The sequence below is a fragment of the Leptidea sinapis genome, chromosome 21, assembly GCF_905404315.1.
Source record: "Leptidea sinapis chromosome 21, ilLepSina1.1, whole genome shotgun sequence".
Taxonomy (NCBI): domain Eukaryota; kingdom Metazoa; phylum Arthropoda; class Insecta; order Lepidoptera; family Pieridae; genus Leptidea; species Leptidea sinapis.
Window position 1 is genome coordinate 3,100,966 of NC_066285.1, and position 14,394 is coordinate 3,115,359.

At 34.3% G+C, this 14,394-nt stretch overlaps 1 protein-coding gene across 4 annotated transcripts in view; it reads right to left on the reverse strand.

Moving 5' to 3' along the window:
- Positions 1-491: 491 nt before the first annotated feature.
- Positions 492-14,394, reverse strand: part of LOC126970504 (uncharacterized) — a 116,957-nt gene continuing 103,054 nt past the window's right edge. For all 4 annotated transcript variants that reach the window (XM_050816450.1, XM_050816448.1, XM_050816447.1 and 1 more), the window contains 2 exons: positions 12,955-13,051; positions 492-8,773 (listed from right to left, as the gene is read on the reverse strand). In XM_050816450.1, the coding sequence (XP_050672407.1) occupies positions 8,667-8,773; positions 12,955-13,051 (204 nt within the window). In that variant the 3' untranslated portion in view covers positions 492-8,666. The remainder of the gene's footprint in view (positions 8,774-12,954; positions 13,052-14,394) is intronic.

Below are 14,394 nucleotides of genomic sequence, written 5' to 3' on the forward strand. Positions count from 1 at the left end.
CGGTGTTAACTTGTAGTTCATTAAAAATGGCTGTACTGTTCACAACTAGTTGCAGGTCAGTTTTATAATAACGCCGTTGTGTAACTTTCTTCTTTTTCACTTGTAAAAACACCAGGCATGCAAAGTAATCCAATGGGAGTACATTTCATCTGTAAAAGCAGTAATGCATGGAGTATGGAACACTGAACAGGAGTGGGGTTAGGTGCATGCAGGGACACATTATTTTGAACGCAATGTGCTGCGTAGAAATGTGATTAAATCATTAAACACTCCTTCTGCGTTTATACGATTCAGGAAAACACAGGGAGATAGCGTTGTTAACACAAAAATATTTTTTATTTATTATAATTATTTTTATTATGTACTATGCCAACTGAGCTAGCTCAGTCTGCAGAGCACTGGCACGGAACGCCAGAGGTCGTGGGTTCGAGTCCCGCATCGTTCATAAAATTTTGTTTTCAAAATAATTATTTCAGAATAAAACTACTAAATACATAATATCATCATTTAATACCCCATATACATTGTAAAACAATATTTATTCTGATTATAGGTACAATAAGTATTGAATTGACACAGATAAATAAATAACACAAAATATACAATCAATACTACTAAAACACAGACTAAGTAACTACAAAATACAATAAACACGGTGATATTAGAGTGTTTTTGGTCAGGAAAATCAAAAAAGTCAATTTGTAATAGTTTTTATTTTCACTCCTATTTAGAAGTTCTTGGCTCGTACGTTGCATATATTTGCCAGTTTAGAGTTTTCTTCAATTCACAATAAATCGAAGTTTCCCGCGCCTTTTCGATTTGTGTACTTATTTGCTTTAATCATTTATGGGTCTAGATAAAATGTGAGAGTGTGAAAAAAAATTGAGAGTAACAGTTATCCTCTATTTTAAGCAATACACGCACACTATCACAAACTGGCATACAAATCGCGAGTGTAAGACGTAAGCTTGTCACACACACTAAAGTAATAAACCTGGCTTGTTTTCATCGATTGTCTAACAGCAAGAGGCTCTATTTACGCATAAATTATCTAAGCTTATTTGCAATTAATGACGACAGGTAAATAACTCTTTGTCATGAAATACAGTTTAAGATATTTCAGGGCAATCTTTAGAGGATATGCCCTCATATTCATAATCCCCATTATTTTTAAAACACAAATTTCTAGGCCGCACATTTTTATTATTATTATAAAATTCCATCGCGTCGACCCCATGTAAACATATAAACACGATTAAAGGGACAATGTGCAGACCAAAAACACTATAATCTTAACAAATGAAAATACATTCTATAAACAAAAATGTACAAATAGATTGAAAAATAATTTTTGAAAACTTAACAACGCATTTATTTTATAAGTACTTCTAACATAATATCAGTAAGGAATATAGATCAATTTACACAGTATACAGTATTGTTAGTACATATATTTATATATAATATAGATTATATAGGTAAGTTATATTAACAATCGACTACAACGAGGGTTAAGTCATAAGAGGTTTAAAGCTTTACTGTATAGGCTCTTACGATTGGCCTCCTAATACTAATAGATAAATTTTTAATCATATCGACCATAAACAGAAAATATTAATCTTCTTTCAGTATGTGTATATAAAGATTTATAAAATTCACGCTTCAGTAATGCCTAAGCCAATATGAATGTTATAGAAAATCGTTTGTTCAATCGTGTTGTCAGTTTTTAGGTAATTTCATGAGCGTTGCAGCAATGTGCAAGCGAGCGCGCGAATCGATAATACTACTCTAGTGCAGAGAGTAGGCGGCTAGTGTAAAGAACTAATCATCAATTTTCATATTAAATTTGTATGAATTGTTCTTACAAAGTACATTAAAGTTAATCAGCACCATTCGAAAATTGTTATCCAAATATTTGTGAATCGTTTTAATGGAACGTATTAGTTTTAGGCGATGATTTATATATACATACAATAAGAAGTAAAATAATTATTTTCTATTTATTTCCGATACAGCACAAAAGGCCTATGAACACGTCAATGAACGAGCGAAAGAAACACCCTTTATCAAACAGACTTCAACGCCTAAGGTTTAGTCCTGCACGCTGGAGGCTTATAGAGGGCGTGTGGTCAGCTGATCTTTAAATATGTGTACAAAGGTAATAATTTATCAGTTATATAAGTTCATATAAGTTAATACAATACTATTAGTAAGTAAGTATATCACAAGAATTCTAATTCGTTGGTTACAAAAGCAGAATAGGTACTTGTAAAAGCATTAATTTACATTATTAAACTTTCGTGAGACATTATAACTTTAAATTTTTTTTTAATTTAATAACACGGCTTTAATCACGGTTCATCGGTATGGGTACCAACGTTGTTTCAGACCATTCGGTGGTAATTCACCAGGGTGAGTGGAGTCGATTCGTGATAGCCCGTCTCATACTGCAGATTTGTGCTCGTAGGGCGCGGCTTGACAGGGCCCCGCCCTACGGAGTGCGCCGGCGGTGATGTCGAGCACTGTGTAAATGAGACTTGGGGCTTACATGTGAACAAAATGTCTATTGGACATTGTGGGTACATTGAGTATGTATACAATGGAACAGTGAGTATTGTCGAGCCATGTCATTAAATTAAGCATTATTTTATAACAACCGATATAATTATTTCGAGTATGTTATAGCATATTTAATATAATGTAAACGTTTTTTGTTTTAAAACTACGTTAAGAATTCCAATAAAGGTGAAAATACTATTGGCTTATAATACATTGTTTCTTAATCGGCCGTTCCCAATATACTATCAGCTACAGATAGAGATAAATTACTACCTTCTACTGTCAGTAATTAGCTGTCAATAATCTGAAGCTGTCGCAATATACCCGATAAGTCATTCTTATCGCCTTATATATTGGGACGCGCAAATTGCAATTTCCATGCAAACTTTATATCGCTGGTAAGCTATACGTCGTCCCATTGACAGACAGCGTGCACGGATAACGTGAGTTACCGTCGATAAGTTTATTGGGACAGAAAAGTCAACGATAGTTAATATTTTTATCTCAAGTAAAAGAGAGACGGCCGTAAGTATCCGTATAGTTACAGTAATATAGTACACCCCATCTGTAGATTCAGGATGAAGAATTCATTGCAATGTACTCGTAAATGGTACTATCGATGGTACAATTCAGGAAGATGATGCAAGGACTAGTCGACTACACACAACAGTGGGCGTGATGATAGTAAAGAATCAAAGAATATGGTTGGTTTAAAAAAAAATATCGTGAAAGGATTGCAGAGGTTTTGATCACGGACGAGTAAAAAAAGAAGGACTCCGCGCCGTGATATTAGCAAGTGAAGCACAGTTATGCTAGTGTGTGTGCGGTTACGGGGGATACTAGATACACAATTCTTTCTCCCTTATATGATATATGGCCACAAATACTTACATAGTATCGTTTTTACACGTTTTCACAACGCACGACAGCATTTTTAAAATATTTTATTGAGACGCAAACTGATCTGTCATAGACGATGACAATTCTCATAATGGTCGCCTATCGGCCAGGAGTAGTGTAAGTGTGTGCGTGGGGCTATGTATTTACACGTTAATAGGCTTGTTTTGGTGCTACACTTTTATGTAAGGTGACACGGAGTCCTTATTTTTATACTAGTCTGTGGGTTTTGATATAAGTATTGAGATAAAGAAGATATTCAATAAGATAAAATAATAAATACGACAATCGGCCATATTAACTGAAAAATGTGACGTCACTGATCAATAATCATCAACGCGTCACTTGAAGTTTTGGTTGATATATGACTTCATGACCCGATTATGAGAATTTGCAGAGAATTTAATGAAGTGTGTGCTGATTTTGATATTATCTTTACAAATATAAACTTGTTAAAAAATACTCTTTATAGAACTTGCTAGTTTACGTAAAATCATTTAATGATTAACTACAATTTCGTCATAATGTCATTTCTGTTGTGTCCACTTATTATTTTTTACTGTATTTGGTGAATGATTTGTACAATTTTAATTGGATCTCAGGATCATAAAAATATTCTGTAATTGTTATTAGATGATAGTTATATCTTGTTATCTGTTATTGTACCTACTTGTAAATAAATAAATAAACAAATGACACTTAATTTTGTGGCGTTTAAAGTAGATTAGCCCGTCAAATTATTTGAATCAGTTTTTATTTCAATAACATCAAACGAGTAGTTTTTAGTTACATTAATGCCCGCGTGATGTCATAACGCGCGCCGCTATGAGTGGAGTGACATCACAGTAGTTAGTGACCCCTCTCCGCAGTACTTACATGAATAATAATAATTTTATATTTCTAGAAAGCTTTTACGTCGTATCCAATTTTTTTACCTATTTTTTTAAAGGTAAAACCCAAAACTTGATGATAGGTATACTTCGATGTGGTGTACGATTCTGTTCTTAAAATTTGTTTCTAACTTCTGTTGTTACTAAGGCAAGAGTTAAAGCCGAGATTGTTCTCGGCCAAAGATATGGTAATTACAATATCGTAATTAAGAAATAAAATATCTCTTCTTGAAGATTAGGTAACTATTCTAAAATCCGATTAGGCTTAGAGATGTTGACATTTTTACACCTTTCACCAAATAAAAAAAGACCATTTCACATAGATATTATTATCTATTTCGAATTGAAAGATACTGGATTAATTTATTTCTCCTAATTTGGGTCGCTGTTCAAAGAGAATATTTCAGATTTATTTTAAGATAAGCTTTAATTCACTTTTATGAATTGCTTCTATGTATTTAATATTACTAATATTTACCCATTGTTTTACATATAGCATAAGTATGGCATCTTAAACACTTACATTTGGTTTTCTGCTGACCAACGTATATATTAATAGTTATTTATGCAACCGTTGTGTAATAAGGGTCATTCATGTGATACTATTATAACCTATAAATAAATAAACCCACATTCGTGTTTTAATACCTAATTATCAACAGTTGCATACAAGACTTTATCTACACCCATAATATGAATCCTCTATAAAAGATTCTGAAACAGTTAGCTCACTGCTAACATTAAAAAAGCCAGTCCTAGTACCCATTACATCATCCAAACGAGTGTTGTAATGTTGTACTGAATTTTATTACAACATTCGTTTGGATGATGTAATGGTTATTAGGACATTGGGTGTTTTAATTTTGGCAATAAGCTAACTGTTTTAGAATCTTTAATAGAGGATTTAAAGCATGGGTGTAGATACAAGTAGTTACAACATAATACATACATGTACTTAAATTTATGTTAAGTTCTTAATTTAACAACAATAATAGGCATTTTGCAACAGGAATGTACTAAATCTGAGCAATTCTAAGACTCAATTCCTATATTTCCTAATAAGCAGATATGGCAATCACTTGATATGTACAACAATGATAATATAATTTATTAAATAGGCCCGTTATCAAATGTGTTTTGTACAAGTTCAACTTAAATATCAATAAATAAAACCATTAACTAATTAATTTAAATTAAAACTAAAGGATTATATCAGCTAAGTGTTGGTTACATTTATAGGCATTTTATGTAAAGGTTATTTACATAAATAGAGGGCTAGTAGGTTAACGAAATAAAATCATAACCACAGTTGTCCTGTCCAAGGTACTTTTACGGAATATAAAATGTCAAAAATGTATTTTTCTTTCACTGACCTGTATATAGTATACCACCACTGGACTGGCGGCTATCAGTGCTTTTTTGCCTGTTTGATATTCGCCATTTCGGTGCTGTTGGCCATGTAGCGAGAGTCTGCGGTGCTAAAACTAGTGATGACAACCTCAGCAAACATCGATATATGGTGGGAAAATATTTACAAAAAAAAAAATGCGTACTTTATAACGTTGATTTTTGAAGTATAAATAACTCAAAATGCAAAAATACTTCTGAGTATTGTACGTTCCTTCGCAGCCATTTGTATTATACGTCAAAATTAGTTATCTGGACGCTCGCGAGTGGCGCTCTAAATATGCACAAAAATTTGCTGTCAAACATATGGAACAGCCTGTCCAGTGGTATTTATACAGGTCAGTGATTAATGCCTTAGATTAAGTATTGGTCTCCATTGCGCTCCAACTAGATACCGTACTACCTAGGAACAATATAGCTTTTTTATTACGGCAACTTAATATTTTAGTGTGTATTAGCTATTTGAAAAGATGCTTGTTTGAAATTTTATAAGTTATTTTTCTTGTAGTATATATTTTTACAATGATTTTTTAGTTTCAATTATTAGCAAAGTTTAACAGAACATGTGGCACGCCAACGCCACACATTGTTCGGGACTGGCCCGAGTATGCCCACTTGGGTGTAGTATTGTTTGCGACTACGCCTGCGGTATCTAGTTGGAGCGCAGCGGAGACTAATCCTGAATCTAATACGATGGCATTTGCCAAGGAAATGTAGTTTAAATACCTACTATTTCCTCTTGCGAGACAATCGGAGTAGTACTTTTTTTCGGGACCTTAGTTACTATCTTTGTTTTTCTGTGTTCTTGAAGCCTGAATTCAAATGATATTGGGAAGGCTTCCATGGAGGCGATAAAGTAGCAAAAACAGTTTGCGTTCATTTATCGCAAGCAGTTTTTGCAAAATTTGATAAGGAGGTACGCCATTTGCTTTATATATTATAGCCGTGCCAAATTTGGTTGAGAAAGTTTAAATCACATAAGTTATGGCAATTTTCGGGCGTATTTATTATTATTACTTAACATTAAATGTAAAGTTTGAATAAGTACAATTATTTATATTTTGATTTTAAAGTATTTTAGGTATTTATGATGATAAATAATTTAATTAATTCTTTGCTTTCTTTTTTCATCTCGTAAGTACACTGTCACGATATATATATATATATATATATAGCACAAATATGCCACAGCAAAGTTCCTAAGCGATGTCATTGAACGCAGGACGCAATTTCTATGAGAGAATTAACTGACGCACGGTTTGACAGTTCTGCTGTCAGGTAGCATATTTTACGAAATAATTCTTGATGCTATGAAATATTATTGACAGATTCATAAAAAAAAAAAAAAAGTTTTTTATTTATTATGAACAGAACAACGTATGTCGGGTCAGCAGTCAGTTAGTAATCCCATATAAATTACCATTCCATATCCACAGTTCCTGCATTCGCGGCGTATTCGCGGAACATATAACCGGGACGAGCGTCAAGAGCTTTTACTGTATAAAACAATCTATATATATAAAAATGAATTGCTGTTCCTTAGTCTCGCTAAAACTCGAGAACGGTTGGACCGATTTGGAAAATTTTGGTCTTGAATAATTTTTTGTGGAAGTCCAGAGAAGGTTTAAAAGGTGAATAAATAGGAAAATGCTCGGAATTAAATAAAAACAACAAATTTGTTTTTCCTTTGATGTGTCCATACATAATTTCTATGAGAGAATTTATTGACGCACGGTTTGACAGTTCTGCTGTGAAACAATTTCATTACGACAGCAGGGTGAATATTTGACGAAGTAATTCTTGATGTTATGATATATTATTGACAAATTCATAAAAAACATTATTTTATTTATTATATACAGAACAACATCTGTCGGTTCAGCTAGTATAGTATAAAAATTACTTGGCTTGTGCTCTGAATTAGTATAAAATCGTCAAAACGAGAAAAGCTTACAAGTGGGCCGTGTATCAGACATACATTTATGGCGCGTTAATTTTGGCACAACATTTCTATCGCGTCATATTACATAATGCTCCTGCATTAAGGCCGCTATCCCAAGAATTCGCCTAAATATGGCATAATTGAAAACATTACTTTTACGGTTTACATAAAGCTTATATTTTTACAAAAAGTAATTATATATCTACAGAATATTAGAAGAAAATTCATTTTTTAAACCTTTTTTTATTTTATAGACAGTTTGAATTTAAATCACCAAAATACCCCTTACTTTTACTGTTGGAGCCTAGTCATTCAATCTAGATAAAAATAACACGCAAATTTATTAATTGTACACCAATACTATTTAAAATGACATACTTTTGTAAAAAAAATATCATGTTTGTAATAAATTAAAAATGCTTCTAATTCTGAATTGAAACTATAGCGATCGGCTCGGTCCCCAGCCTTAAATGTGACGCGATAGAAATATACGTGTACCCACGTGTTTGCATTCAGACGTACTCCAACATATCGATCAAATAAATAACGGCTCTGGAGGTCTATTACCAAAATCGAAAGACGAAGTTTCGGTCCGAAACGAAACGAACTTCGAATTAAATCCTATAATGATGGACTTTTCGGAACCATAGACATAACCATGAAAAGTGAAGTTGTAGTTATGATCTTGTTAATGTTATACAAAGAATAAGTTAATGTCAAGTGAATTTGGGAATAAGGTAAACGAAAGACAGAATGTCTAATCGCGAACTTTGTGTCGATCTTCGGGTCTGAAACACTTTCGTTATAGGAAAATGTACGAACCGTCAACAGAAACTTGGTATTTCAATTTTGGTAATAGGGCTCCTGGTGTACTATGTATCGCGATTCAAATGTGGCGCCACAAATGTAAATGTGGCATAAAATAAATTATCTGTAACACATAAAAGTAATGTCTTATATTATCTATGGTACTAGGTAAAGAAGTTTTCTCTCTGTTGATATATCGGTAGCTCAACATCTGGTGATCGGTCGGAGTCCTCAGCAACCTCATGAGTCGGTAGATCTTCTAATGCTTTCACTGTATATAAAAAAAGATTGAATTATTTTCAAAGCATATATAAAAGGCTAACTATGAGGAAAGTTACAGGTGAGCTGATAGTAAAAAGAAAGATCCATACTTGTTTAAGAATAATTATAGACAGATAAGACTGAGATCTGAAATATACACAGACAATATTGAAAAGATAAAACGTGTGTGCTGCTAATATATCTCTTTTCTGTGTCTGTAGAAGATCGAGACCTACGGATACGTGCAACAATCGAAATTCTGTATATAGATAACTAGACTCCACTTTTTCAAAAAACTTCTTACCGTTTTTAGTCTATGGCTAGATAAAGGCTACCAAATACTCAGTCTTTCAAACGACGTGTTTTTATTACTTCTTCATCATCATCATCATCAGCCGGAAGACGTTCACTGCTGGACAAAGGCCTCCCCCAAAGATTTTATTACTTCTTGTCTATAAATCTAGACAAGTATACGTCTTCAATTAGCAAAATTATTATGTTTTATAAATGTCAATTCATTCTAAAGCTCTAGAATATTATCAAATTTAGCAATTTAATTGTCATTTTATACTTTTTACTAAATATTTTCTTAATCTCAATATTTACCATTTATTAATATTATTCACATCACTGGGTGAGTATTTCTTTATAATAATTTAAAGCATTTATTATTTGATTCCGCAACACGCAAGAAACTGATTCCTGCTCTTTTCAAATTAACATTAGCAGCTTCAACATTAAAAAATATTTATAGGATGCTTGTAAAGTGATGATATAAAAATATTTATATGTATCTTGTTGATCCTTAACTATATCCAGGTTGAAGATATTAGGGATTGAAATAGTTTTTATTTAATTTATTTGGGCAGCATTTCGATAGCAGCGGCACCAGTAGTGCTAACTTCAACTAGGAGCTACCCCCGTGGTCTTAAAGATATGAACATAAATATTAATTCTTATATGACTTACTGAATAACTCTAACCTAAATTAATAAGAATTTTAGGCATTTCTAAATATACTGCTGTGCTCTTAAATATAAAAATGAACTACAAGTAATGGTCGAAACACAAAACTCTCATTGACTTTTTTTGCCTCAGAAAACTGTCACGAAAATCTACGAAGATGTTTTGTGAGGTTTGGACAGGTTGCACCATTTTTGGAGACACAAACAAGATTTTTTCGAGTCAACTGAGGTTTAGCTCTCTTGCAACACCTAATTACAAGAAACTTCTAAGTCTAAGTCTAAGAATTGTACACGCGTTTATCGAACACTCACATGTCAGACTAGAAACAATAAAGCTTAAGTATTACAATGTGTGGTAAGTGTATTTTTACGTCCCTCGTACGTGGGACATATTTCCAGACTCTGTAGAAATGCCTCTGAGAATTTCGGCCATGTTAATGGCAAAATAGTGTGTTTACACTACTGTGTGTGCACCACACTAATGCACAACTCAGATCGAACTCAAGATCAAAAGAATTCTATTTAGGTATTTTGCAATTTAGCAATTTGCCGAGTATAATACTCGCTTAATAATTGTGACGCCCTTCCGGATTTAACGGTCTAGGCACAATCTTGGTTAACAATCCTAGTAGGGAGGGAAAAGAAAAAAAAAATACAAATTGATGCCTAGCAAAGCTCCACCTATCTCTCTTAAATTGGAGTAATGGGGAGATTCATTAACCAAGGCTGAAATATACCATCACAATGCACAGCGTTTATATCTGTTCACTGAGTATAGGTGAAAAATATTCTTTCACAACAAAAATCGTTATAATATCGTATCACAGCTTTGTGTTTCGACCTTAAATTAAATTTAAAAAAAAATGCAAACACTACTCACAACATAATGCATAAAACAAGCATGCTGCAGCGACGCTGCCAAGGACCGTCCGAACGCCAATTAAGTTTATCAGTTAGCGAGTTACGTGTGCAATGTTTGTGAGTCAGTTGGTTGAGGACGGCCCTTGCTCGCTAGTGGTACCTGTGGAACGAGACATCAAGCTGTTTGTTACATGCGTGGACGCACCACACGTGATTGTGCCGGTTGCAATAAACAGATTTCAGAGCAACGGATCATATAAAAATGTGAAATTGATTTTAATCTGGATTAAACTGTTAGTTAAGGAGTTGTCGATGTAATGGTGCATTGAAAAGTTCCACAAAAAAGTTCGATTATCGTGCACAAAGCACTGAAACAAATTGATTCAAAAATGGACAATTTGATTTTATTACTTCTGCTCTAAAAAAGGCTGAATATGCACTATCAAAAAGCTGATTTATAATATGGATTCAAAATCAATCCCCAATTATTAAAATAAAATGTTTGAATTTTCAAATTATTAAATACCACACCAGTAACAATTGTCATCAAAGTATTGATCAGTTACCTTGTTATGGTTAACATGCATTTTTTTTAATGGCAAAAAATTACAAAATTATCCAATAAGGTTATAAATATCTAGGACATACATGTCGGAGATGCAACAAAAAGACCGAATATGGAATAAGAACATAATCTGAGTTTATGTAATTCTTGATTAATATTTTCTCTGCCAATTTTAGTTTAGTGCAACCGGGCATCAGAGTTAGTCACTACATGACATTTCACGTCCATAATACAGGAGTAATATTAATATTCTTGAAGAAGGTATTTTTTTATTTCGATATATTACGATTATTTTCGCAAAAGGTACAATATCAATTTTATGTTTAATTATATTCAGGAAACGAATGATGTTTCATTCGTTAATTGCGTACTGTTGTACGCAATTAATTTTACTCCATTATGGACGTGTGTAGATTATATTTTGAATCATCTAAAATTCACTTGCGAGTTTTAAGCTATTTAAGCAAACATCACAAGTGCACAACGATAATTCCAATAAAAACAACAAAATTGCATAGTGCAAAAAGAACACGAGTTAAAATATTGCTAAAATCAGTTTACTTAATCGTGATTAGTTAAAATCAAAAATAACATCAGCGTTAAAAACGTTAAGAGAAAACCAAAGTTGTAAATTCTGATTAAATTAATTCAATTCAAAATACTAAAATGCATACTGTATAAGCTAACACAAAACAAACATATAAATACATACAACACACAAAGCAGGGACAAAGTAACACGAGTTTCGAATGGAAATATAATATATAGGCCAAAGAGGATGTAAATACTATGTAATAAGAGGCGGAACTGTCTAAGTAAAAATTAAAATTTAGTTTAGTATGAAACGTGCAGTTATTTGACATAAGTTTGATGTAGTAGTAGTAGTAATTACAGTATCGCGATTGGCCACGAAATATAGTCCAGCTAAGTTTGAAAGCGAACAGTTGCTTATAACGTTGTGGATTTCGGCTATGTCCTTTTTTGACAAGATTATCGCCGTCATCTGTCAATCTTTCAATGACTGCACGTTTCATACAATCGAGTGAATCGCATCTCTGGACTTCATCACTATACATATCGGTCATTTTGTCATAGACTATGTTAATAAAATTTAAAAACAAAATTTTATGAACGATGCGGGTCTCGAAGCCACGACCTCTGGCTTTCCGTGCCAGTGCTCAGCTAACTGAGCTAGCCGTTCGAGTGACGTATCGTCATAAAATCTTTTATGCTCTGTTCAACTCTCAGGTGTGGCTTCATCTACAGGATCTACTTTACAGTTAATAACCCCAATATTTGCATATTAGGAAATTGACTTGAGATGTCGCTCTTGTAAATCTAAGCAGTTTGTTATGTTTTTAAAGTGATAACCCTCACTTCTAGGATTAATACAAAAATAAAATTTAAAAAGAAAAATTTCAAATTTTTAAAAAAAGAGGTCGTGGATTCGCGTCCCGCATGGTTCATAAAATTTTGTTTTTAAATTTTATTTCTGTATTAATCCTAGAAGTGAGGGTTATCACTTTAAAAACATAACAAAGCGTCTATGTTGTTGTCATAATAATATTTGCGTTGTCGATGACGTCATAAGATGGCGGACTCGTGTTACCATGCACGTGCTACTAGATAATTTATACGTCTAGATAAGAGCCTCTTGCTGCTAGACAACCGATGATAAAGGCCAGGTTTAATACTTTAGTGTGCGTGACCATCTCAATTTTTTTCGACTGTCAGTCTATCTAGACGTATAAATGATAAAAGACGTATACATCAAATAAACATCAATGTAATTGCACTCACCGGCGATAATTTTGCTCATCTCCGTGACCTGCTTGGCGAGTATTTGGTTCATCTGAAGTAAGTGTTCCCTTTGACGTTTCTCTGGTCCGTCCGGGCTCTAATAATAAGCACACGTATAACAGTGCCTTTATACAGCCAACATTCGAAGCAATTAATTTGAATGCGCTTACAGATTTGGCAATACCGATAAACTATTATAATATTGTGTAGTTATTAATAAATATAGACTGAGTAACAGCGGTTTAGAGAGCGGTCGGTGACCTTTATTTATGACAATAAGACGCGACGAGTAGGAAGTTCAGCTGATGGTAATTAATACGCCCTACCCATTACAATGCAGTGCCGCTCAGGATTCTTGAAAAACCCAAAAATTCTGAGCGGCACTACAACTGCGCTCGTCACCTTGAGACATAAGATGTTAAGACTCATTCATCCAGTAATTTCACTAGCTACGGCGCCCTTCCGACCGAAACACAGTAATGCTTACATATTACTGCTTCACGGCAGAAATAGGCGCCGTTATGGTTCCCATAATCTAGCCGGTATCCTGTGCAAGGGAGCCTCCCACTGGTCGTTCATTCCACGATTAGGTTAGGTTACGCTAAAGAAATTTGAAAAATTTGATTATTTAGGGCTATATCTCACTGGGACACCACGGTGGTGCAACCAGTTTGGTAGCTGACGGACACCACGGTGGCGCAACCAGTTTGGTAGCTGACGGACACCACGGTGGCGCAACCAGTTTGGTAGCTGACGGACACCACGGTGGCGCAACCAGTTTGGTAGCTGACGGACACCACGGTGGCGCAACCAGTTTGGTAGCTGACGGACACCACGGTGGCGCAACCAGTTTGGTAGCTGACGGACACCACGGTGGCGCAACCAGTTTGGTAGCTGACGGACACCACGGTGGCGCAACCAGTTTGGTAGCTGACGGACACCACGGTGGCGCAACCAGTTTGGTAGCTGACGGACACCACGGTGGCGCAACCAGTTTGGTAGCTGACGGACACCACGGTGGCGCAAACAATCTGGTAGCGCGGCCAGCTCGGACGCGTCATGACTCTATGTCTATATGGTGTCTAGTTTGGTTAAGCTACCTATGAACTTACTGCAAGCAGTCGCGTCACCGTGGTATCCGGGTGAATATAGCCCTTAAAGTCAAAGTCTTTACTACCATTGGCAAAATTTATATTTTATCTTTGGTAAAAGTAACAAAAAATGGTTACGCTGGTATGGGCATGTAATGCGTAGAGACGAACATCACATGACGAGACGAGTCATGGATATGGATGAGGTGAAGAGAGTGGGGTGGGGTGCTTATATCTTAAAAGGCGCCACACGCTTTTTTTACAATAAAATATATTTTATACACTATTTTCAATTTAAATTTATTAAAAATTATTTTCTATTTTTTAGTTGAATTTTAAGTATATAAAG